The following is a 27,888-nucleotide window of genomic DNA, read 5'->3' as shown; positions in this document are numbered from 1 at the left end:
TATACCCCCGCCAGCGCATTAAATATATACCCCCGCAGCGCATGTATATGTGCCCTCGCAGCTCTTCTATATACATATGCCCCTACCGCCGTATGAATGAAAAGTATTTCTATTAGCAGCGCATAGAGACGGCTCCCGGCACTATGCGCTGCTAATAGAAATACCTTTCATTCATATGGCAGCAGGGGTATATGTATGTAGAAGCACAGGGGGGGCAGATAACGCTATATGTCTGCCCCCCACAGCTCTTCTATATACACATGCCCCTACCGCCGTATGAATGAAAAGTATTTCTATTAGCAGCGCATAGTGCCGGGAGCAGACTCTATGCGCTGCTAATAGAAATACTTTTCATTAATACGGTGGCAGGGGCATGTGTATATAGAAGAGCTGTGGGGGGCAGACATATAGGGTTATCTGCCCCCCCTGTGCTTCTACATACATATACCCCTGCTGCCATATGAATGAAAGGTATTTCTATTAGCAGCGCATAGTGTCGGGAGCCGTCTCTATGCGCTGCTAATAGAAATACTTTTCATTCATACGGTGGTAGGGGCATATGTATATAGAAGAGCTGCGAGGGCACATATACATGCGCTGCGGGGGTATATATTTAATGCGCCGGCGGGGGGGTATATATTTAATGCGCCGGCGGGGGGTATATATTTAATGCGCCAGCAGGTATATATTTAATGTGCTGGCAGGGGTCATACCTAATGCACAGGCTGCGGGGGGGGGCTAGATATATAGGCTATATGTCTGCCCCCCCCCCCTGCGCTATATATCTTGCCCCCCACAGTGCTCTTTGGCCCCTGCTACTCTCAAAGTTCATTTTTCAATGATCGGCCATTCAGGGCTCCTCGCGGGGGGATTCAAAAATGAAAGTTAAAACACACTGATACATCGCAGGGTTGCGAAGCATGCCGCCCGCTCCCCTGCTTAATAACTTTTGATCGCATCGGGTCTCAGAAGTGAAACCCGGTGCGATCAATCCCTCAGCCCCTGTACTACAACCCCCATCATGGAACAGACTCTGTTCCATGATGGGGGTTGTTGTACAAACACTAATCTAGCCTCCCCAGCTGTCTGCAGACTCCCGCAGCCGGGCAATTACTACTCCCATCATGGAAACAAGTCTGTTCCATGATGGGAGTAGTAGTCCACCCTCAGCACTGCAGGAGTCTGCTGATGTCCCCTCTTCTGAGCATGCTCAGAAGTTATAACGGATATACTAAACTTTGTGCAAACGGATGACATAAAGGCTCATCCGTCAGCCATAGACTTCAATGTTAAAAATAACGGCCGTTAATTTACCCGTTTCTTGTGACGCAAGAAAAATTAGTGCATGTGCCGTTATTTCTTCCGTCACAACTAACGGCCGTTATTCATGACGGACTATAACGGGTCATAAAGGATTATCAAAAAATCCCATAGACTTTAATGGGATTCTTTAATGGCCATTTACCAGGGCTTTTCTAACGGACGTTTGTAACGAATGAATTTTTATAGTGTGAAAGCAGCCTTAGAGAAAGCTGCTCCTAATGTGCAATGTGTTTGTGATGTTAACTATATTGATCGGGTTCAGGATGTGGTATTGCACAGCGCAAATCTATCTGCATCAACAGATCCCAGCTCTCAACACCAAAGCGTCCCAGAAATAGTTTTCAGATGCTGGCAAATGAATTTGGAACTGCAAACACAATATGTCCTCTCTAGCTACATCGCATATGGTACACTGGGGAAAGTCTGAAGACAAAGGCCATAATAACCAGGGGTCAGTGATTTATCATGTAACAATAAAGAAACTCCTACAAGAGAAACTTCATGGATAGTTTATATGTATCCATTTGTTTTATCAGTACAGTGATGTTGTACAGTAAAGGGTTAACAGATGTTCTTAATTCCAGGCAAGGAAGACGCTGTGTACAGTGACTTCTGCACATATGTGCGTGGGGACATTATAACTTGGAGGGAACAGCCATATGGTGTGTGTTCCTCTCTCTAAGGAGGGGGCAATAAGCTGCACCTACTAAATATGAACAAATTGATAGAATCAAAGTGGAGGAAATATTGCGGAAATGCTTTGATAACTTCTATTCTCATCATCCCTGCTTTTATTTTTATACAATATGTGATAATGCAGTTTAATCTATTTTTATGACTAATAAACGGATGCACAAGAGAATGTATTTAGAATGCTGCTTATGCCATTTGTAAGCGGTTTTGGGGAAAAAAAATTATAGAAATGCGATCTACAAATGCAGCCATGTAGCAAAATGACAAGAAAACCTGAGCTATTTTGCACTGTATAGGGAAACTACCATGAAAACTCAATCCCTACGTGACTTTTTATCTGAAGTGATGCATCTGAACTCTGTATATACTCTAGTTTTCTGTATCTAGGGCAGTGTTTCCCAACCCAGTCCTCAAGGCACACCAACAGTCCAGGATTTTAATTTTTCCCTGTTCTATTCCAATGGAGTAACTGAAAAACCCGGAATGTTGGTGTGCCTTGAGGACTGGGTTGGGAAACCCTGATCTAGGGAATATGTCCACAACAGTCTATGCATGCATCTGATGACAATGGTAGAATTCCATGCACTTCCCGTCCTCTGATAGATTATGTATAACAGAAGTCTTCTAACTATGGACTTCCAGATCTTTTTTCTTTTTTGCAACAACATCCCTCCTAAGGATCAGTAGTGCACACTACTCCTAAGAGTCAGTAGACCCGACAACAACTGAGCACGCTCTTGAGGAGATAGTGGATGGTGCCCTGGGGGTCTCCTCCCTAACCTGGATCAGGGCACAAGTGAGCATATGGACAGTTTGTGACCCTATGTGGATGCATTAAAACATAACATCTCAGAGGTTTTCAATTAGATACAGGTCTGGAGACTCAATATCAATGCTCTCACCTTTGTAGAACACAGGGTGCCAATGGTAGACCTGCCAATTCTGGGGTTCTATGGTGAAGGCCAATTGAGCTACATGGTGCTGGGCTGTGAGCACAGGCACTACTAGAGGGTGATGGGACCTTATGCCACCCTCATGGAGACTGTTACTGATACTTTGGTCATAAACATGCACAACAGCAACATGCTGGAGGCCATTTTGTGGGGCCTTGGCAGTTCTGTTTCTCCTCGAACAAAGGAGCAGATACAGGTCCATGCTCTTGAGAATGTACGGGGGGACACTGCAAGCTTATGCTTCCAGTAGTGACAAGGACATAAACAAAATGAATAAAGAAGAATTATAAAGAATAAGGAAAGAGTAATTGTCTGTGGTCACCACCTGCAAAACCATTTCTTTTTTAAGGTTTGTCTTGCTGTTGCCACTTTCATTTACACTAAAGCAGGTGAAATGGATTCACAAAATACATAAAGGGAATCAACACGGTAAAGGAGGAGAGCATATTTAAAAGATGAAAAACTACCACAAGAGCACAAAGTTAAATATTAGAGGGGCAAAGGTTTATGCAGTAATATCAGGAAGTATTACTTTACTCAGAGTAGTGGGCCTTCCTGCAGAAGTGGTCGCTGCAAATACAGTGAAGGTGTTTTAAAGGGGTACTCTGGTGGAAAACTTTTTTTTTTTTTTTTTTTTTTTTTTTTTAAATCAACTGGTGCCAGAAAGTAAAACAAATTTGTAAATTACTTCTATTAAAAAAATCTTAATCCTTCCAGTACTTATTAACTGCTGAATACTAAAGAGGAAATTATTTTCTTTTTGGAACACAGAGCTCTTTGCTGATTTACAAGCACAGTGCTCTCTGCTGACATCTCTGTCCATTTTAACCCCTTAAGGACCAGGCCCATTTTGGCCTTAAGGACCAGACCAATTTTATTTTTGCATTTTCGTTTTTTCCTCCTCGCCTTCTAAAAATCATAACTCTCTTATATTTCCATCCACAGACCCATATGAGGGCTTGTTTTTTGCGTCACCAATTGTACTTTGTAATTACATCACTTTTACCATAAAATGTACGGCCCAACCAAACAAATATTATTTATGTGGGAAAATTGAAAAGAAAAAACGCAATTTAGCAAGTTTTGGAAGGTTTTGTTTTCACGCTGTACACTTTCCGGTAAAAATGACAAGTTTTCTTTATTCTGTGGGTCAAAACGATTAAAATGATACCCATGATTATATTCTTTTCAATAATTGTACCGCTTAAAAAAATCTCAAACCATTTTAACAAAATTAGTATGTTTGAAATTGCCCTAATTTGACTACCTATAACTTTCTCATTTTTCCGTATATGGGGCGATATGAGGGCTCATTTTTTGCGCCATGATCTGTTTTTATCAGTATAATTTTTGCTTAGGTTTTACTTTTTATTAATATTTTAAAAATTCTTTTTCAGAATAAAATGTGACAAAAAAGCAGCAATTTTGGACTTTTTTTTTTTTACGTTTACGCCGTTCATCGTATGGGATGATTAACAATATATTTTAATAGTTCAGACTTTTACGCACGTGGCGATACCAAATATGTGTATTAATTATTTTTTTACGCTTTTTTGGGGGTAAAATGGGAAAAATGGACGTTTTACTTTTTTATTGGGGGAGGGGATTTTTCAAATTTTTGTACTTTTTTATTTTACATTTTTTAACATTTTTTTTTTTTACCCTTTTTATGTCCCCATAGGGGACTATTCATTGCAATCAGTTGATTGCTAATACTGTGCAGTGCTATGCATAGGACACAGCACTGCTCAGTATTATCGGTGATCTTCTGCTCTGGTCTGCTTGATCTCAGACCAGAGCAGAAGACCCCGGGAGACTGCCGGAGCAAGGTGAGGGGACCTACGGCCGCCATGCTGGATGATCGGATCCCCGCGGCAGCGCCGCGGGCGATCCAATCATCCGTTCAAAGTACCGCATTGCCGCAGATGCCGTGATCTGTATTGATCACGGCATCGGAGGGGTTAATGGCGGACATCCGCGTGATCGCGGATGTGCGCCATTGCCGGCGGGTCCCTGGCTGCTGATAGCAGCCGGGACCTGCCAGGCATGACGCGAGCACCGCTCCGGTGCTCGCGATCATGGTGCGTTAAGTACCACGTACATTTACGTCCATTGTCGTTAAGGGGTTAAGAACTGCCCAGAGTAGGAGAAAATCCCTATAGCAAACATATGCTGCTCTGGACAGTTCCTAAAATGGACAGAGATGTCAGCAGAGAGCACTGTGCTCGTGATGTCCGCAGAAAATAATTTCCTCTGTAGAATTCAGCAGCTAATAAGTACTGGAAGGATTAAGATTTTTTAATAGAAGTAATTTACAAATCTGTTTAACTTTCTGGCACTAGTTGATTTAAATAGAAAAAAAAAAAAAAAAAAAAGGTTTCCACCGGAGTACCCCTTTAAGCATGCATGGGATAGGTAGAAACCTATCCTTCTAATAAGAAGGACAAGGACTATTCATAGTTTTCAAAATATTCGGTAGACTAGATGGGCCAAATGGTTCTTATCTGCCAATACATTTTATGTTTCACAATCACTTTTGCTTCCTATCTGGATAGATTGACAACATTGACTTATTGCTATACTATGGTATTTAAAGAAGGGCAGTTGTTTTAACAAAATCTGCATAGATCAATAGTACAGACAAATATAAGAAAAGTTGTAATATATCTTTTATATAAATAGGCTTATTTTCCCTGTAAGGCTAGGTAAGACGTTTGCATCTGACCCATTCAGGGTCCAATCGGCTTTTTTTCTTGGGCCGAACTTAAGATGCACACAGCTAATGCCAGGTCTCGACAGACCCAATTCACTTGCATGGGGTCTGGAAATTTTACAGGAGTTTAGTAGAGAAAGAAAAATAGAGCTTGCATTATTTTTTTTCTCTGCTAAACTTAACAGAACTGCTGAAGTTGCTCCACATAACGGAGCCCTTAGCTCTGGAGAACAGAAAATTAGACATGAAGCCTGTAGAGCAGAAGTCTACTCAAAAATGCCATATACAAGTTGCCATAAAGTGTGCTGCTTCTCATGTACACACACTGGGAAGCTAATCCTGAAAGGACAGGTATGTTTTAAGCCTTCCCTTTGTTTTTTGAGCAGCGTTTATTTCATTTCTGCCATTTTTTTATTTACAACAAAAAAGTTCAATTTATTGTTTGTAATAAACTTATCTATTGATGGAAATCAGCAAAATAAATACATTCGTATATATCAGCACTTACCACAAATGGTCGTATTGAAGCTTGCCATTATTGCCCACAATGACTATAGCTGGATTATTTCCCTGGAAGAAGGAAAATGTCAAATGACCATTCAAGCAACAGATCTATGATATACATATATAAAGCTAATGTTATGTACTGGCTCAAATAGCAATGAAGTGAAGGGGACTGTATAATTCTAGATACTCATAAACAGGGTGGAGTGGTGGTTCAGTGGTATAACCCATGGCACTGAAGTCCTGTGGTCCTAAATGAGAAATGCGGTGCAAAACTTTTCCCTTCCCTTGTGACTAACTTTAACTCCCCTTCCTACGTTCCTAGTGTCCCATTCCTACGGCGCCGCTCGGCTCCCTGCTTCTTAGGCTCGGAGCGTCACACTGCAGTCAGTATATTACCGGCTGTAGCGATGTCCTCAGTGATAGGCTGGGCGCACTGTAATGTAAGGAGCCTGGGCAGCAGGAAGAAGGCGGGACCCAAGCTCCTTACAAGCAGGGAGCCGAGCAGTGCCGGAGGACCTTCAGGGGAACGTAGGAAGGGGAGTTAAAGTTAGTCTTTTTTTGTTTTTGCAGCCCGGGCACAAGGGAAGGTAAAAGTTTTGCGCCACATTTCTCTAAAGTAAATCTGCATATACTTGGTTAATAAATGTATTGACAAAAATTTGATGTAGATATAGAGGGACATAAGATGCCTAGTCAGTTATATGCCAGGTTCAAACAAAGATAAGAGCAGACAAAAGCAAAACAAGGTAAAAAAGCAAGATAACAGTTATACACCACTAAAACTGGCAACTGTACAGTAACTAAATAGAATTCTATAGGACACTCTTTAGTGAGTTTGTCAAGTGGCTTACTGCACTGTGCATACTCTTTCTAGCATCCCAGCTGGTGAAGGAGATGGTGACTGCCACTGAAAGAGGTCACTGAAGCATAGTAAAGGAAGTTTAATACAGAAACCAAAATATTGACAGCAGCCATAACAATGCCAGCGGCATCGTTCATTTCAGATATTGTTTATATTAAACATATTCAATATAGCATTAGTATGCATTAAACCATATTGACATAGGACATGCTGTATGTGTACATGTAGCTGTAATAATTGAACTTACCTTAAAATCATGGTCAAATGTGTCAAAAATGATGGCCAATCCATCCCAAAGATCTGTTGAGCCGTATACTGTACCCAGCCCTCCTTTTTCCCTGGTATACCAAAAAGCCTAAAAGAAATGTTTTATCACTACATTAATCATTATACCAAAATGACACTTCTTCTTCTTCTTTAGCTGTAGTTAAGAAACAGAAGAGACAACCTTCTGTTAAGTAAAGGGCCACAGAAATTACTTACTTTCGAAGAGGGAATGATATTAAAATTATTCTAAAAGAGGCACTCCAGGTTTGTTTGTTTTGCCTATATATTGCATATTCACTAGTCCTACAGCACCATCTGTTTCATCCCAGGACAGCTGTAACTGGGTTATGTGAACACCAGTCTGACCCAGAGAAAATCAGTGTTTAATGTGTCAGGGGACGTAGTTAGTACCGGGCCAGCTGACTTCTTGTGAACTACAAGACATCATCACCTACCAGATCCCTTCTGGCTGCTCACAAACTCCTCCCCACCCAGCTCCATCTGTATACTACTGCTGCCATTTATATGAGATCAGGGTATATAGTAGTTATATACATCCCCTGAGGCTGTGTTCACACGTTGAGGTTTTGCTGCGATTGTCCAGAAAATAGCTAAAACAGATCAGCACAGGGCATACACAAGAACCTCTGCATTATTCTCTAACAATAGCCTATGCCGCACTACATAAGCAAAAAAAATCCTGGTGTTCTTTAACTAATATAAACTGAAAACTACTCCTACTACTCTTCTTAGCTATATACCTAGCAAACCCAACATTTACATAGTGTAAAGCAAGTCTACAAACAATTTAATGTTCATAGGTATAACCTCTGGCTACAATAAGTAAAGCTAACATTGTGATCTGAAATGTGCATCTATCTGAAAGTCTGACTCTCTTTAATGATTCTGAAACAAACATTTACCCCATGTGAGTTAATGAAAAACTGGAATACTAGGTAACTGCCACACATAACCTAATGGGAATGAGCTTTAGGGGTACTCTGGTGGATTACTATCTGTGTCAAGAACTGTCCAGAGGGGGAGCAAATCCCCATAGCAAACCTCTCCTGCTCCGGACAGTTCCTGACATGGACAGAGGTGTCAGCAGAGAGCACTGTGGTCAGACAGAAAAGAACTGTTTAACTCCCTCTGGAACATACAGCAGCTGAGAAGTACTAGAAGGATTAGGATTTTTAAATAGAAGTATATTACACTGCTCAAAAAAGGGGAACACTAAAATAACACATCCTAGATCTGAATGAACTAATCGTATGAAATACTTTAGTCTTTACATTATTGAATGTGCTGACAACAAAATCACACAAAAATTTATCAATGGAACAAATTTATCAACCCATGGAGGTCTGGATATGAAGTCACATTCAAAATCAAAGTGGAAAACCACACTACAGGCTGATCCAACTTTGATGTAATGTCCTTAAAACAAGTCAAAATGAGGCTCAGTAGTGTGTGTGGCCTTCACGTGCCCGTATGACCTCCCTACAATGCCTGGGCCAACTCCTAGACAGTCTGTGGTGCAACGTGGCGTTGGTGGATGGAGCGAGACATGATGTCCCAGATGTGCTCAATCGGATTCAGGTCTGGGGAACGGGTGGGCCAGTCCATAGCATCAATGTCTTCCTATTGCAGGAACTGCTGACACACTCCAGCCACATGAGGTCTAGCATTGTCTTGCATTAGGAGGAACCCAGAGCCAACAGCACCAGAATATGGTCTCACAAGGGGTCTGAGGATCTCATCTCGGTACCTAATGGCAGTCAGGCTACCTCTGGCAAACACATGGAGGGCTGTGTGGCCCCCCAAAGACATGCCACCCCACACAATTACTGACTCACCGCCAAACCAGTCATGCTGGAGGATGTTCCAGGCAGAACGTTCTCCACAACGTCACCAAACTCTGTCACATGTGCTCAGTGGGAACCTGCTTTCATCTGTGAGGAGCACAGGGCGCCAGTGGCAAATTTGCCATTCTTGGTGTTCTCTGGCAAATGCCAAAATGTCCTGCACGGTTTTGGGCAGTAATCACAATCCCCACCTGTGGAAAACGGGCCCTCATACCACCCTCATGGAGTCTTTTTCTGACCGTTTGAGTGGACACATGCACATTTGTGGCCTGCTGGAGTTCATTTTGCAGGGCTCTGGCAGTGCTCCTCCTTGCACAAAGGAGGAAGTAGTGGTCCTGCTGCTGGGTTGTTGCCCTCCTACGGCCTCCTCCACCTCTCCTGATGTACTGGCCTGTCTCCTGGTAGCACCTCCATGCTCTGGTCACTACACTGACAGACACAGCAAACCTTCTTGCCACAGCTCGCATTGATGTGCCATCCTGGATGAGCTGCACTACCTGAGCTACTTGTGTGGGTTGTAGACTCCATCTCATTCTACCACTAGAGTGAAAGCACCGCCAGCATTCAAAAGTGACCAAAACATCAGCCGGGAAGCATAGGAACTGAGAAGTGGTCTGTGGTCACCACCTGCAGAACCACTCCTTTATTGGGGGTGTCTTGCTAATTGCCTAGTATTCCCACCTGTTTCTGTTCCATTTACACAACAGCATGTGAAATTGATGGTCAATCAGTGTTTCTTCCTGAGTGGACAGTGAAATATCACAAAACTGTGATTGACTTGGAGTTACAATGTGTTGTTTACGTGTCCCTTTATTTTTTTTGAGCAGTGTACAAATGTCTAACATTCTGGCACCAGTGGATTTGAAAAAAATAAAAATAAATAAATAGTTTTCCACCGGAGTACCCCTTTAAGGAAAACCTGGAGAGTCCCTCTAAGGTTGGGTTTGCACACAGTATTTCAATCAGTATTTTTAACAAAACTACAAGTGAAACAAAGAGAACAACTATAAATGAATATGGTTTTGGCTTAAAATATTGATCGAAATACTGGGGGAGATTTATCAAAACCAGTATAGGTAGGGTGGTGCAGTTAGCAATAGCAAGCAACCAGATTGCTTCTTCAGAGGCCTTTTCAAAAATGAAAGAGGCAATCTGATTGGTTGCTACGGGCAACTGCTCCACTTATCTTCTAGATTGGTTTTGATAAAATCCAGCCTAAACCTTCACTTTACCGGCCTTGTATTCTTTAGTTCTATGCATAGAAAATGTAAACTTATTCTATTCAGTACCAGTCCCTCGGCTCCTTCATGTCCATGACCCGAGATCCTTATAGACATCTTCACCTCCCAGTGTGGAAATGAAGAATTATTCTTCGTCCACATTGAGCCCTTGTGATTTTTCAGTGATGAAACAAGGCGAACTTCATCAGGACCAGCAATTGCATCTACAGAAATACAAACAAAAAGGAGACATTTTCCTAAAACAGCCAAAATTACAAGGCCAATTCAAGCATCTACAGTAAATAAGAGAGAGCTAAACTTTTAAAGAGGGCAGAATCTCCTGTATCTGTACATGTACTGAACATATTCAGCACCTGTGTAAAATCTGAGGCACATAAAGCAAGTACATAAGTAAATCATATGACCTCCGCCATTCTTTATCCTATGGATGTACAGATAGACTGGATGTCTATACACAATGGACAGCAGCTATCTGTGGACATCAGGGGGCTTTGAAATAAACGGCATAAGGGTTTTTAAAGTTTTCTGTGACAAAATACAACAGCTTATTTTAGAGATTTAACTAATAAGAAACCAACTTATTTACACACATGCTCTGATCTGTAGGTTTTTCCTCAGCTCAAATCCACTACATTTTCTGTGGAAACCTTAGTATATATGTTGGGTTTTTGTGAAAATATCAGGAACATGCCCCTTTTTGGTGACACCCCCCCCCCCCTTTTCCAGATGACCACGCCCCTTTTTGGGTTTTCTGAGTAAAATGGAGAGTTAGTCAGGTTTTTCTCAATTCTGGTGCAGAAAGAATTTCTGGCGCACAACTCGACAAAACATGTCAGGTTTGCAATATTAAATGAGGGCCATTTATGTTAATAAACTAATTATTTATTAAAATAGTCTCCATCATGTGGGTCTTCATTCAATCAGAAGTCATTTTGCAGACAGGACAACATCACATCAACAGACATATTTTAATATTGGATCTGTGACAGCTTTACTTTGCTGTCATTTTGATGTTAATTTGAAGGGGTACTCCACCCCTAGACATCGTATCCCCTATCCAAAGTATAGGGGATAAGATGTCTGATCGCGGGGGTCCTGCCGCTGGGGACCCCCGTAATATGGCATGCGGCACCCACCTGTTTGGTGTCCGGAAGCGCTAGAGGGTCTGGGTCCCGACCACGGGAACGGAAGTTCATGATGTCACAACTCCGCCCCCGTGTGACGTCACGCTCCTTCCCCTCAATGCAAGTCTATGGGAGGGGGAGTCACGGCCAAACTTCGGGACCCAGACCCTCCAGCGCTTCCAGACCAGAAACAGGTGGGCACCGCATGTTATATTGCGGGTGTCCCCAGCGGCGGGACCCCTGTGATCAGACATTTGGATAGGGGATAAGATGCCTAGGGGTGGAGCACCCCTTTAATGACACCAGACGTTTGTTAAATTTGTCACAAACCATATTACTGAAAATGTGGGGCTTCTGTTAAAGTAATTTTTTTCCTCACAAAAATATAACACAACACAGTAGTCACCATTATTTATAGTAAAAATGCACCAAAAAAAAAAAAAAAAAACAGCAAATGGGAACTTGAAAATGTGGGCCAGAAAAAGAAACCGTAAAGAAAGAGAGGGAAGGAAGTTTACTGCCACAATGTCTCATTACCACAGTTAGGTTAACTCTTCAGTTGCACCCTTTATGGTAGGGGGTCACACATAGCATATACGCTTGCATATTTCTGTGCCAGCAAAGTCTATGGGAGTAATAAACTACCATAAACTTTGCCAGCAGTTAAATACACAGCATCAGTCAAATAGGGAGCCTCAAATACGCTGCATGTAAACTATGTGTAACCCTACACTTAAAATTTGCATTAGAACATACGTAATACTCATTAAAAGCAGATATAGTTGTAGAACTTTTGTTTTCATAGACAAAAATAACTATATTTAATATATATACACTTGTATTTTCAATTACTGTAAACTGAATTACGGTACCTCCATATGTCTCCCAGAAAGGTATGGATCCATCAGGAAGGGTGATGTGAGGCCCCTTGAAACTGTACTTGTACTCAAGCCTGCGATGAGCCGGCACATCCTGTGCTAAGAAGCAAGGGGCAAGAAGGGACAGAAGCAAAATCCATTCAGGGAAACCCATCTGTAAGTCAACTGGGACAGCCAGAGGGCAATAACCAGAGGAGAGAGACACTAGGCAGGGAGCACAAGTAGGAGGGTTAGAACAGAAGCAAACCCGGCATTTGCTGATTGGGTAAAGGACACTTTGAAAGAAATGTAACAGATGGATATTCCCACACATGGAAAGGTGTATTAGTCAACTATCAATTTTACTGAAACTTTGCAACAGTGTTTCCTAACCAGTGTGCCTACAGCTGTTGCAAAATTACAACTCCCAAACAGAGATGTACATTTTCCAGAAATTTTGAAACCATGAACAAAAAACTAAAAACATGTCTGAAAAATTGAAAAAATGCAGAGTGAAGTAGTTTTTATAAATGTAAAATCATTTCACTGCTGGAGGTTGGTCTCACCATTTTACTGACAGGGAAACAATAGCTAAACAATAGCTGTAATAATGGAAAATATCAATAGGAATCAGATAGATTAAGGCAGATCTTAACCTCCCTGGCGGTATGATTCTGTCTGGAAATGTGTACCAAAAGCGGTACAATTTTTTTAAACTGAATTTCACATCTCCCCCGTCACATTCCCCTCTCCCTTGTCACATCCCCCGTCACATTCTCCCCCCTCCTTGTCACATTCTCCCCCCTCCTTGTCACATTCCCCTCCCCCTTGTCACATCCCCCCTTCATGTCACATTCCCCTCCCCCCCTGTCACATCCCCCCTTCATGTCACATTCCCCTCCCCCCCTGTCACATCCCCCCTTCATGTCACATTCCCCTCCCCCCTGTCACATCCCCCCTTCATGTCACATTCCCCCCCCCCCTTGTCACATCCCCCCCTCCTGTCACATCCCCCCCTTTGTCACATTCATCCCCCCCCCCCCCCCCCCCTTTGTCACCTTGTCCTGCAGCAAATACACTAGGTTTGCCGGCAGATTTCAAACCTAGTGTATTTGCTGCAGAACAAGCCCTTTCCCCTTCAGCCAATCACAGGCTTTACACCACTGCGGCCTGTGATTGGCTGAAAAGTGAAAGGTCCTAGAAGATGAATAGTGAAGAGAGGACACCCCGGACCGCACGGAGGGGAACGGCATCTGCAGGGACCGGGATTAGGTGAGCAAAAGTTTTTTTTATTTTACACTACTTCTTCCTTTTACACTTAGCTCAGTGTTTTTCTACCAGGGGGCCTCCAGCTGTTGTGAAACTACTACTCCCAGCATGCCCGGACAGCCTTTGGCTGTTCGGGCATGCTGAGAGTTGTAGTTTTGCAACAGCTGGAGGCCCCCTGGTAGGGAAACACTGACTCTTAGTATTTTTCTTTACCTGCTCTGGCCGGCCCCCGCAACGGGAGCCGACCAGAGAAGATAATCGCATGTTTTCCCGGGGGCCGCATCGCTATATCGCATTGCTTTTGCGATATATCGTGCAGCTCGGCCGGGAACTCTGCAATTCTACCCCGAGCGTGACTCGGGGTTACCGATCCTGGCAGGGAAAATTAACCCCGAGTCACGCTCGGGATTACCGCTCAGGAGGTTAATGGACAGGAACATTAGCTACTGTAATATCACCCCTAGAGACAGCAATCCATATTGCTCCTTAGACAGAGGCTGTCAAGAGGAAAAGTTTCTGAGTTGCCCATAGCAACCAGATTGCTTCTTTCATTTTTGAAAAGGCCTTTTCAAAAATGTAAGCAATCTGATTGGTTGCTATGGGCAACTCAGAAACTTTTCCCCTGGACAAGTGTTGATAAATCTCCCCCTACTGTATTTTATTGGCATTTTGAGTGTCATATCTTTCTAGATGTTCGTTCCAAGTTATTGGGGAAGAAGTAAACAACACATAAGTTCCAAAGTATTTTCAGATTCCCCCTGATAAAAATCAAACCACATTTTAGAGTTAAAAGTATGTCTGAACTTAAACTCCATGGTACCTGGCCAGTATTAATTAGACCAGGGAAATGGTTAGAAGTTAATAAAAATAACAGGACAAAAATCACATAAGGATGATTTATTTTAGGGCAAAGATGCTGGTGATAAAGTGCATGCTCAAGCAATAGCTTTTTCCCTAGTATAATAAGAGTTCATTTCACTGTAAAAATATTCAAATAACTCCCCTCTGGAGATACGTGTCTTAACTTGCCGTAGAAGCTGATCTAAAGTTCTGCATTGTACATGTTTGCAAACAAAGCTTGGCCTTATTCACATGGGCCCAAATGTATCAATCTACCTGAAACCCTAATTGTCTGTTTTTTCCCCACAGCAGCCAATCACAGTTCAGCTTTCATATCTTAACAAGCTCTTGTAAAGTGAAAGTTGAGCTGTGATTGGTTGTTATATAAAAAAAAAAACAGACAATTAGGGTTTCAGAATGATTGATAATTTGTGGGCCATGGTCCTTCTAAACATAACAAATCAGTTAAATCCCACAAAGCAGAACAATTAAAAAATGTGCAACACAAAAAGAGAGAAACACAGCCGGAAAAAGAGAGAAACACAGCTGGAAAATGCAGTCCAATGTACATCCTGTTCAATGTATGCAATCCTTGAACAACAGTTTGAGGGTGCATATTGTTGTGCGAGATGTGTGCTAGTTGTCCGTTTGGAAGCCCAGATCCTGCGTCTAGAGGGGCGACTGGCAACAATGAGAAGCATTAACAACATGGAGAGGAGTCTCCTGCTCACTGAGCAGGCACTCTCGGGAGTAGAGGTGGGGGAGGACAGTGGGACGGAGTTGCAGGACAGTCAGGCAGTTAGCTGGGTTACAGTTAGAAAGAGGGGTAGGGGAAAAAGTGTCAGGGAGGCTAGTCCTGAACTGGCACACGCCAACAAGTTTGCCCGCTTGGCAGATGAGGGGGATGCCATTACAGAGCTAGTAGAACTGCAGCAGGATACTGCCTCTGACCGCCAGGGGGGTGTCTGCTCCAGTATGGAGGGAGGGAGGAGTACAGGGCAGGCCAGACAGGTAGTAGTGGTGGGGGACTCAACTATTAGGGGGACAGACAGGGCGATCTGTCACAAAGACCGGGATCGCAGAACAGTGTGTTGTCTGCCTGGCGCACGAGTTAGGCACATCGCGGATCGGGTTGACAGGTTGCTGGGCGGGGCTGGAGAGGACCCAGCAGTCATGGTACATATTGGCACCAATGACAAAGTAAGAGGTAGGTGGAGTGTCCTTAAAAATGATTTCAGGGACTTAGGCCGCAAGCTTAAGGCAAGGACCTCCAAGGTAGTATTTTCTGAAATACTACCAGTACCACGAGCCGCACCAGAGAGGCAGCGGGAGATCAGGGAGGTAAACAAGTGGCTCAGAAGCTGGTGTAGGAAGGAAGGGTTTGGGTTCATGGAGAACTGGGCTGACTTCGCTGTCGGTTACCGTCTCTACCGTAGGGACGGGCTGCACCTCAATGGGGAGGGTGCAGCTGTGCTTGGGGAGAAGATGGCTAGAAGGGTGGAGGAGTGTTTAAATTAGGGACTTGGGGGGAGGGAACCTACAGCAAAGAAGGGGAAGATAGTGTAGATAGAGAGGTGGGAATTATAAATGTACCTGGGGGTGGAGCGGAGGGAGGGGTTAGAATAGTTAATAGGAATAGGCTTCATAGGAAAATAAAACTTACACCCTTGAATCCCATTAACCCCAATAACATAAATGATGGAAATGTAAAGTGTATGTTCACAAATGCCAGAAGCCTAGCAAATAAAATGGGGGAGCTTGAGGCCTTGATACTGGAGGAAAATATTGATATAGTTGGGGTCACTGAGACATGGCTGGAGTCCTCGCATGACTGGGCTGTCAATCTGCAGGGGTTTACATTGTTTCGCAAAGATAGAATGAACAGAAAAGGTGGTGGAGTCTGTATGTATGTTAGAAGTGGTATGAAAGTCAGTGTGAACGATGCCATAGTGTGTGATGATTCTGAGGATGTGGAATCATTGTGGGTAGAATTACAAAAGGAGGAAAATACTGAAAAAATAATACTTGGTGTAATCTACAGACCCCCTAATATCACTGAAGAGATAGAAGGTCGGCTGCATAAACAAATAGAGAGGGCCGCCCGGGCAGGTACAGTGGTAATAATGGGAGATTTTAACTATCCTGATATAGATTGGGGTCCGGGGTTGGCTAAAACTTCAAAGGGGCAACAATTCCTAAATTTATTGCAGGATAATTTTATTGGCCAGTTTGTGGAGGACCCAACAAGAAGTGATGCCTTGTTGGATCTGATCATTTCCAACAACGCAGAGCTGGTTGGTAATATAACTGTGAGGGAAAACCTTGGTAATAGCGACCACAATATAGTTACTTTTGACTTAAAATGTAGAAAACAAAGACAGGCGGGGAAGGCAAAAACATATAACTTTAAAAAGGCAAACTTCCATGGGCTGAGAGCTGCACTACAGGACATAGACTGGGGGGAGGTGTTGTCAAATACTGATACATAAGGTAAATGGGACATCTTTAAATCAACTCTAAATAACTATACAGCTAAATATATACCAAAGGGGAACAAATATAAACGATTAAAACTAAATCCTACATGACTGACAAATGATGTTAAAAGAGCAATAAACAACAAAAAAATAGCCTTAAAAAAATTCAAATCTGATAGGTCAGCGATAACATTTAAACAGTACAAGGAGCTTAATAAAATCTGTAAAAATGTAATAAAAACAGCAAAAATTCTAAATGAGAGACAGGTGGCCAAAGAAAGCAAAACTAATCCTAAATATTTTTTTAGATATATAAATGCAAAAAAACCAAGGACAGAGCATGTAGGACCCCTTAATAATGATAATGGGGAGGTTGTCACAGGCGATCAAGAGAAAGCGGAGCTACTGAATGGGTTCTTTAGTTCTGTATATACAAGGGAAGAAGGAGGAGCTGACATTGGCCTGGTCAGTGCTGGTAACACATCATGTAATGTACTGAACTGGCTTAATGTAGAGATGGTACAAGGTAAGCTAAGTAATTTAAATGTAAGCAAATCTCCAGGGCCAGATGGATTGCACCCAAGAGTTCTTAAAGAGGTAAGTTCAGTAATATCTGTACCCCTGTTCATGATATTTAGAGATTCTCTGGTGTCTGGTATTGTGCCAAGGGACTGGCGCAAGGCGGATTTGGTACCAATCTTCAAGAAGGGCACTAGGTCTTCCCCAGGAAACTATAGACCGGTAAGTTTAACGTGCATTGTGGGTAAATTGTTTGAAGGACTTATAAGGGATTACATACAGGAATACATAGGGGATAATAGTATTATAAGTGATAGCCAGCATGGGTTTACTAAGGATAGAAGTTGTCAAACCAATCTAATTTGCTTTTATGAAGAGGTGAGTAGAAGCCTTGACAGAGGAATGGCTGTGGATATAGTGTTTCTGGATTTTGCTAAAGCGTTTGATACTGTCCCTCATAGACATCTGACAGGTAAGTTAAGGTCTTTGGGTTTGGAAATTTTAGTTTAACTGGATTGAACACTGGCTCATGGATCGTACCCAGAGAGTGGTGGTCAATGATTCGTACTCTGATTAGTCCCCGGTTATTAGTGGTGTACCCCAAGGTTCAGTACTGGGCCCGATGTTGTTTAATTTATTTATCAATGATATAGAGGATGGTATTAACAGCTCTGTTTCTATCTTTGCAGATGACACCAAGCTTTGTAGCACAGTACAGTCTCTAGAGGATGTGCATAAGTTACAAGATGACTTGGATAGACTAAGTGTCTGGGCATCCACTTGGCAAATGAGGTTCAATGTGGATAAATGTAAAGTTATGCATCTGGGTACAAATAACCTGCATGCATCGTATGTCTTAGGGGGGATTAGACTGGCAGAGTCACTGGTAGAGAAGGATCTGGGTGTACTTGTAGATCACAGACTACAGAATAGCATGCAATGTCAGGCTGCGGCTTCCAAAGCCGGCAGGATATTGTCATGTATAAAAAGAGGCATGGACTCGAGGGACAGGGACATAATACTCCCCCTTTATAAAGCATTGGTACGGCCTCACCTGGAATATGCTGTTCAGTTTTGGTCGCCTGTTCATAAAAGGGACACTGTGGAGCTGGAAAGGGTGCAGAGACGCGCGACTAAACTAATATGGGGCATGGAGCATCTTAGCTATGAGGAGCGATTAAAGGAGTTACAATTGTTTAGTCTTGAGAAGAGACGTTTAAGGGGGGATATGATAAACGTATATAAGTATATTAATGGCCCATACAAAAAATATGGAGAAAAACTGTTCCAGGTTAAACCCCCCCAAAGGACGAGGGGGCACTCCCTCCGTCTGGAGAAGAAAAAGTTTAGTCTAAAGGGGCGGCACGCCTTCTTTACCGTGAGGACTGTGAATTTATGGAACGGTCTACCTCAGGAACTGGTCACAGCAGGAACAATTAACAGCTTTAAAACAGGATTAGATACATTCCTGGAACAAAATAACATTAATGCTTATGAAGAAATATAAAATCCCATCCCTTCCCCAATGTCGCGCCGCGCCCCTACCCTTCAATTCCCTGGTTGAACTCATTGGACATATGTCTTTTTTCGACCGTACTAACTATGTAACTATGTAGCATCCACCATTTGTAATTTGATCTACTTGCTTCTCAGCCTAATTTCAAAAACTAACAGGTTGTTAGTATACATTTTGATCAAAAAATACAAGCCCACTCACCATGTCAAGGCCACCTCGTTAGAGTGGGTCCCTAACCTGACACTGGCGTAGCCCCCGGCGGCGACCACTGCCTCCGAGACCCCATGCCCAACAGGGGAGCAACCCAGTGGCCAGGCAGCCCCACTACTGCCCGACCAAGCCCCTGGGCCACTCCACCCCACAGACAAAGCATCACAGAAACAATGGCCACCACAGAGAACAACACCAGTATGAAACCTACCATGTGCTCACTGCCAGAGGGCTGGGAGAATGGTAGGAGGAAACCCTTATGCAGTTTCCTGCGAATTAAAAACGCCTGGGCCAAATGGGTGGAGTGGAGTGCTGGCTCTGGAAGAAGGGAGAGGCTACAAATGTGTAACACAAAAAGAGAGAAACACAGCCGCGCATCCACCATTTGTAATTTGATCTACTTGCTTCTCAGCATAATTTCAAAAACTAACAGGTTGTTAGTATACATTTTGATCAAAAAATACAAGCCCACTTGCTACGTCAATGCCACCTCGTTAGAGTGGGTCCCTATTTAAAAAAAAAATAAAAAATGTGATCTACAATAAAAATACATGCAACCACTGGAATCCTCTAGTGTTCTCTTGTTTCCATCTCATGAGCTTGTAAAATTGTTGATGACATACAAAAGCATTTAAAATAAAGTTAAATTTGATTGTTCATTTGCACATTTCTAGACAGTGGACACATTTCCTCTTTTTAAAGCACCCCTCAAAATTGTTTGGCTTATCTCTTCCAGACACACAAGTTGGTGTTCCATTCATTACAAATGTGACACAAATTATCCCCTAAACATCTGCTTGGTTCTCTCAACGTTTTGCTAATGTTGGCATTTTTGCAACTCCACGATTGGATGAATTACCCCTTTAGCCAAACAAATTTATTAAGTCACATACCAAAAGGCTTTATTTCCCTATTCTAAAACAACTGTTTGACTTGCACATATTTGAATGCTATGCAGTTGGAACAACAATATGACCTTGATTCTAGGGGTAATTGTGTAATTGAGAATTTTCCTATCCTTGGTAACGGAAAATGTAGATTTTAATAAAAACAAGACGCGAGTATTATGCTATTTAATTTCTTTACTGAACCTCAGCAGCAAATAGATCTGGTAAGTATAAAGAAATTTTTTATACATGAAAACCGTAGATAAACATATAAACTATGGTGCAGCCTAGTATGCTGTCCATGTCAGCAACCAATCAGACAGAATAACAGATGATATTAGCAACTGCCACATATGTAACTTCCTTCTTCTTTGCGAAGTAGAATTGGATAAACCGGATCAAATGTTGAACGTGAAGATAACGTAGAGTCGGAGGAAAATGTAACATCTCAATGAGTAATGAAGGTCATGAAGGTTGGAGAGGAATCGATCACTGTTGAGCTGAAAAGAGAAGAAAATAATTAAAGGGATGGGTTCTGGGAGGGATAATACTCGCGTATTGTTTTTATTAAAATCAAAATTTTCCGTTAACAAGGATAGGAAAATTCTCAATTTTAAGGCAAAACAAGATGCTTTGTATTATGCTAGTTCAAAGCTAGGCATAAAAAGAATATTATACATATTTAACAATGTAAATAGATAGAATAAAAGATATTTATAATAATAACATAGATACATGAGATTCTGGTCTAAAATAAAAGGTTTTAAAAGTAGAATCAGAAGACCAATTGGCAGCTTTTAGTAAATCAGAGAGAGAAGCTCCGGATTGGAAAAGTTTAGTGGAGACAGCACTTCTAGTAGAATGGACTGTAAACTTTGAAGTATCAATACCTGCTAAATGCATAGATTGTTTAACCCATCTGGCCAGAGTGGGAGAAGAAACAGGTGCATGAGGTTTACAGAATGAAATCAATAATTGAGAAGAGGAAGAAGATCTGAGAGATTTGGTTTTAAATTCATAAGATCGAAGACAACAGACAACACAGAGTTTCTCATGGTGAGGAAAAGAAGGATAAAAGACTAATTGAAGATTTCTTTTAGTACGTCGATAAATAGAGAATATAACTCCTTCAGGTGTGTATTGTCTACGAGATTTTAGGTCAGAAACTCATTTGACAGAAATGAGACATAAAAGAGTGGTAAGTTTGAAAGAGAGGAATTTAAGAGATAATGAATCATTATCTTCCCATGAAGTGAACATATCTAAGACAGTGTTAACATTCCAAGTAGAAGTGTATTTAGGTAGAGGAGGTCTACGAAAGCGAATACCTTTTAATAATTTGCAAACTAAAGGATGTCTACCAATAGGAATGGAATCTATAGGAGGATGTCTTGACAAGACCACTGAACGATAAAGATTAATTGTTCTGTATGCTTTACAGTCGTCGAAAGTGCCCGATAAAAAGTTTAGGATGTGACAAATAGATGCTTGTAAGGGATCCAAATGTCTTTGATCGCACCAATGAGACCAAAGTTTCCAGGATGATCTGTAAGCAGATTTGGTACCTGGGGCCCAAGCATCTGAGAGGATGTCCTGAGTAGATTTTGAAAATTGGAGGTCAGATCTTGACAACCTGAAATTAACCAGGCAACTAGAGGTAGTTGGTTGGAAAGAACCAGAGGATGACAATTCCCTTGAGGATCCAGAAGGAGATTCTGAAAAGAAGGGAGGAGATAAGGAAAATCTATGAGGAGATTTAAAAGTTGAGAGAACCAAGGTAGAGTTGGCCAAAGAGGGGTAATGAGAACCAGTGTGGACTTCTGAATCGAGGTCTGAAAGAGAACTCGAGGAATGAGATTGAAAGGAGGAAAGGTGAATAGTTTTCTGAGGCCAAAATTGAAGAAAGGCACCTATGCCTAGAGCTTCCGGATCCGGGCGCCAACTAAAAAACAGAGGTAGTTGGGTGTTGAGATGGGAAGCAAAGAGATCCGAATGTAGTGGACCCCATAAAGAATTGATCGATTGGAAAGTTTGATGATGAAGCTTCCAGTCGCTGGAATCTGTTAGATATCGAGAATACCAATCTGCCATTGAATTGGAGATTCCTGGCAGGTATTCCGCTTTCAGGATGATATTCCTGTCCAGACAAAAATGCCAAAAGTCTTTGACAAAATCTGCAAGAATCTTTGAAGTCGTACCTCCCAAATGATTGATGTATTGGACAGCGGATATGTTGTCCGTACGAAGAAGTATACAACAATGGGAGGAATTTTTTGCAAAGCTTTTTAAGGCAAAAAAATCCCGCTATTTCTAGACAGTTTATGTGAAGGAGGGATTCTGATGGAGACCATTTCCCTCCTGTTGAGAGGGGACCGCAATGAGCGCCCCAACCTGAAAGGCTCGCGTCCGACTCCATAATGATGTCTGGATTCAGATTGAAAATTGCTTTCCCGTTCCACAATTCTATGTGATTGAGCCACCAAAGAAGTTCTTCTTTGGCTTCCAAAGAGAGGGGAATTTCGTCAGAATAGCCTAATTCTTCTCTCAGGTGACGAATCTTCAAATGTTGAAGAGCTCTGTAATGGAGAGGAGCTGGAAAAATGGCTTGAATGGAGGCTGAAAGGAGACCCACATTTCGAGCTATAGTCCTCAGAGATATTCTATCTCTGCGGATTTGACGGATTTCCTTCCGAATAGTTTTCAATCTTCTCGGGGGAAGGCTTAGAGTGGTTACTTGAGTATTGATCATGAAGCCTTAGAATTCCAGTTCTTGAGATGGGATTAGAACGGATTTCTTCAAGTTTATGAGGAATCCGAGATGTTGTAAAAGGGATAATGTCCAATTCATGTGAATCAAAAGTAACTCTTTTGATTGAGCCATGAGAAGGATATCGTCGAGGTACATGATAAGGCGAACCCCGCGACTCCTGAGGGAAGCCACCACTGGCTTCAGTAGCTTTGTAAAACACCAAGGGCTAATGAAAGACCGAAAGGAAGGCAAGTGAACTGCCATTTTTGATCCTTCCAAAGGAATTGAAGGAAAGGTTGAGATGATTGATGGATTGGTATTGTCAGATATGCATCTTTCAGGTCTATTTTTACTAACCAATCTTGTTTTAGTAATAAATCTCTTCGTAGGAGATGTATGCCCCCCATTTTGAAGTGGCGATAGATGACAAGATTGTTCAATATTTTTAAATTGATCACTGGTCTGTGACCTCAGTCTTTCTTTTTGACGAGAAATAGATTGCTTAGAAAGCCTGGGGAATTGGAGGGAACAGGGATTATTGCCTGTTTGGAAGCATGTTCCTTGACTTCCTGATCTATCAGAATTTTGCCCGAGAGGGAAAATTTAATCGCATGAGGAAGGTAATATTGGACCGGTTGGGCGACAAATTATATTTGGTAACCCATGACAGTTTTTAGTATCCAAGAGTCTGTTGTAATTGTAGTCCAATTTTGAGAAAAATAAAAGGAGTCTGCCCCCTAATGGGATGTGTTGGAAAGAAGACAGAGGTAGACTTACCTGTTGGAGGTCTGGAACGAGGGTATCCTCTCTGTCTACGTGGACGCCAGGGTCTGCCCCTTTATGGAAAGAAAGGGGGGGGCATTGGAGGGTCCTCCATATTGTGCAGATGGTTGGGGAAAGGAACCTCTGTAATATCTTGATCGAGAGAAGCGGTCGGAAGAGCGGCTCCGTCTTCTTTCGGCCTTCCCAAAAATTATTTGGGAGAATACCTTTTTCATAGACACTTGTGCCTTATTCAAGGATGAAAAAAGGCCTACATTTTTATTAAGCTCTCTAATAAAATCCTCACCAAAGAGCATTCCTTTGGTGGGGGTAGGGGTTTCCATGGTAGCTAAATTTGTCAATTGAAGATCTATCTCCATAAGGATAGATCGTCTCCTTTCTGTAGAAAGGGAAGACTTGGCGTTGCCAAATATGCAAATGGCTCGTTGAGCCCAGCCTTTTGATGTCTCGGTGTCCACTGAAGTATTGGAAGTTGAGGCTTCCTCGGCCAAGTTTAAAATTTTGTTCAATGGACCAAGTAAATCCATCAATTTATCTTGGCATGATTTAAAGCTTTGGTCCACTCCTTTTTTCGGGTTCTTTCCAGTTTTGAAAAAAAATTTGGACAGGAGTGGGTCCAACTCAGGAGTGCAGGAAGCGTTATGGGGTAAAAGTGGGACGAGGGCACTCGGCCTTAAGCTTACTACGAGATGGGCGGTCTAAGGATTTGTGAGGCCATGTGGAAAGAGATTGTGCCACTTTCGTATTCGGAAGCCATTCCTCCGATCTTGGGTGGCATATGAGAGAGGGATCGAAATAGGATTCCCCTGTTTCAGTCACTGGAGTGTCTTCCTGAGTAGCAGGGTCCTCATGATTGGAATCACTTTCCTCATTGGAAACATAAAATATCTCTTCCACATCTTGTATATCGGAATCTTCAGATTCCTCAGAGGAAGAAATCTTAAAGGAGTTTGGTTTCGCTCTGAAAGCGGATTTCAGTGCCCTAATGGGTTGTGCCTCCTCATGGGCTGAGGGTGAACTAAGTGACTTTTGTGCGTCACCAGTAACAGGACCATGTTTAGGGCCCGAGGGTTGAAGTAAATTGGAGTCAAATTGAACTCCAGACGTTTTAGGGTGTTTTGAGGGGTATGGGCCCTCATATGAGGCATGGCGAGATTTGCTTTTAGCCTTACCAGGACCCTTGAAACCTTTAGCTAAATGGGATACAGACTCTTGTGGAGACCAATATATGTCGGATGGAGACAAAGGAGGTAATGCTCCTGAGGGGACAGTGTTAGAGCGGGCGAGGACCATAGAGAATGACTTCTCAATGGAAGTTTGCAGTGCAGAGACTGCTGATTGCACCGCTGTGTGGATTGATTTTGAGACAGAAGCATCAACTATAGATTGAATGCTTTCATGAGAGGCATTTTCTGCCATGTTAGCTCTATTTTCCTCAGACATTGTATTATGAAATAATATGTGGGGATAGAGGAAATAAATAAATGTGAGCTGTAAAAATTAATTAAGGATAACGGTAAAATAATTGAAATATATAAATATTTGTATATAATAGGGGAAATAAAATTAATTTAAAATAATAATTAAATGTGTAAATAGATGAATTATAAATAAACAATGACGAATTATTAAATAAAGAATTAATGTATACAGTTGATTCATATAAGGGTATATGAATGAATATTAAATTAATGAATTTTTATTTAAATATAAACATGGTGGTCACTGGGTGGCAGCATAGGATAAACAGAGGGGAATTATTTGGGTTTTAACCAAAAAGGATACAACACAGTATATAGCAGTGAGGTGTATACAGTGTAGATATTAACAGAAGGCGTCCGCAGGCTTTGAAGTCTCTGAGGAGAATGACAGAGCCCGCAAACATTTGACAGGAGAGGACCTCGCTGAGAAACGGCAGTGGGAGAGAAAGCGCTCGAGACAGACAATGGCGGTGGTGACGCAATTATGAAAATAAGGTAAGAGAAACGCAAGAAAAGTGTAATAAGATAAATTGAATGAAAGGGGAACAAAAGAGGTTTGAAAACCGGAAAATTGATGAAGATGGGATGGAAAAGGGGAAAATGAAAATGGATAAGCGCTGTCTATGGGGAAAAATAATAAGGAAATTATATATATATATATATATATATATATAATGGGTGGTGATGACACAATAGGGAAATAATACTGAGAAGGTCAGAAATTAGGGTATAATATGATATAAAAGGATATATATATATATATATATATATATATATATATATATATGGGATAAATCAATAAACAAATATATAAGGAAAATAAGGAAAAAAAGGTTGATAAAATATTGAAGAAATAAAAATAAATATTAATTAATTTAATTTAAAATATACAAAATTAATACAATAACATGAGAGAAAAATAACGTATACTTGTCTGACTGCTGAGCAGCAAAGAAGAAGGAAGTTACATAAGTGACAGTTGCTAATATCCGTTATGCTGTCTGATTGGTTGCTGACACGGACAGCATACTAGGCTGCACCATAGTTTATATGTTTATCTACGGTTTTCATGTATAAAAAATTTCTTTATACTTACCATATCTATTTGCTGCTGAGGTTCAGTAAAGAAGTTAAATAGCATAATACGAAGAGTCTTGTTTTGCCTTAAAATCAGTTATATGCAGGGCTCAAGTCCTGCAGAAATGCGTGGGAACCGAGTTCCTGCATTTTTTCACAGCAAGAACCCCGTTCCTGCAGGACCTGCCCTTAAGTGGAAATCTTGGGTGAGTGCATTTTTTTCCCCCAGGACTTGACTGCTGGTTATATGGTTTAAACCAACCAACCAGACGGTTCTGCTAAGGTGATGTGTGGTTTGTTACTCAAAACCTTCCTAATATTTGGGTACTCACACAGGATCCTCCAAAAAACAGCTTTTGCATCTAAACATTGCCTCTCACAAAATGATTGCTTATGTTGAAATGGTTGCCATAAGCCATCTGCTTCTCCAATGTAAAATCTCTTTGGCAGTATCTCCTGGGTAGAGATAATCTTAATGTGGATTTTTTTTTTTAAAGGGGTCCCAGATAGTGGCTTTCCCACTGCAGGAGTGTGCCGATAAAAATGGGTATTCAGTAACTCAAATTTCTCAACATCCCACAGGTCATTTTCATTCGAAAGTCTATAAAAAGGGTTTTGTTTTACTGGAGTCACATAGCAAATGTAATTCAAAGGTGATTTTTTTCTTGAACCTTAACACAAGAGATCATTTCACATATATTTAGCAGAAGTGGTAACATGCGTTCCAAAGGAAAGCTTTTCATACTTCTTATAAGCCAAGATTTACTTTAAAGGGGTACTCCGCCCCTAGACATCTTATAAGATGTCAGGTCGCCGTGGTACCGCTGCTGGGAAGCCCCGGGATCCCCGCTGCGGCACTGCGCTATCATTACAGCACAGAGCGAGTTCGCTCTGCACGTAATGACGCGCAATACAGGGGCCGGAGCATAGTTAAGTCACGGCTCCGCCCCCCATGGCATCACAGCCCACCCCTTTCAATACAAGTCTATGGGAGGGGGCGTGGCGGCAGTCACGCCCCCTGCCATAGACTTGCATCAAGGGGACAGGCCATGACGTCACGCGGCTCCGTCCCCTGTATCGCCCGTCATTACGCACAGAGCGAACTCCCGGGGCTCCCCAGCTGCGGCACCGCAGCGATCTGACATCTTATCCCCTATCCTTTGGATAGGGGATAAGATGTCTAGGGCGGAGTACCCCTTTAAGAAATATATGGAAGTAACACTAATCTTTACATGTGACATTCATCGGAAAACTGGTGTGATATCACATTCATATTTGTGTCTTTCTGGCAGGAAAAATGCAGTAGAATAGCCTGTGGCTTATCCAACATGGGACGGTCTCATGAACTAGACCCAAAATTACTACACAGTGTTTTAAGCAAATCCATTAAATTCAGTGAATGATCCTGGATCCAGGAACGCTCCTAAAACTGATGAGCCCATCCTTTATACTTTTCCCAGGGATGTCATGAAGGGTAGAAAAAGTTATATGATAAGAGAATGCTTTGACTTTAGTTCTCTTTGAAAGGCCATTTGACAATGTATTGTAGTAGCTGGAAGAGCTGTAGGTTCAAGGATTCCTTCTCTTGTACTGGGAAGAGGTTGAGGTAAAGAATGGATAAAACTGAGGCCTTCATAGAGTAATTCTGAAATCCTTTCCCCCTGCTTCTTGCATA

At 41.9% G+C, this 27,888-nt stretch overlaps 1 protein-coding gene across 5 annotated transcripts in view; it reads right to left on the bottom strand.

Annotated features, from left to right (window-relative positions):
* LMAN1L (lectin, mannose binding 1 like) overlaps nt 1-19,305 on the bottom strand; it is a 94,725-nt gene extending 75,420 nt beyond the window's left edge. For 2 of the 5 annotated variants that reach the window (XM_056569293.1, XM_056569294.1), the window contains exons 1-4: nt 12,421-12,946; nt 10,473-10,627; nt 7,299-7,406; nt 6,191-6,252 (exon numbers count right to left, since the gene is read on the bottom strand). In XM_056569293.1, coding sequence (XP_056425268.1) covers nt 6,191-6,252; nt 7,299-7,406; nt 10,473-10,627; nt 12,421-12,739 — 644 coding nt within the window. In that variant the 5' untranslated portion in view covers nt 12,740-12,946. Of the gene's footprint in view, nt 1-6,190; nt 6,253-7,298; nt 7,407-10,472; nt 10,628-10,828; nt 10,900-12,420; nt 12,947-12,971; nt 13,036-19,227 lie in introns of those variants that run through there. The other 3 variants (XM_056569295.1, XM_056569296.1, XM_056569297.1) reach the window with 3 other exon arrangements.
* Nucleotides 19,306-27,888: the final 8,583 nt, after the last annotated feature.

The sequence above is a fragment of the Hyla sarda genome, chromosome 4 (assembly GCF_029499605.1).
Source record: "Hyla sarda isolate aHylSar1 chromosome 4, aHylSar1.hap1, whole genome shotgun sequence".
Taxonomy (NCBI): Eukaryota; Metazoa; Chordata; class Amphibia; order Anura; family Hylidae; genus Hyla; species Hyla sarda.
This window is presented reverse-complemented; position numbering and strand designations above follow the sequence as displayed.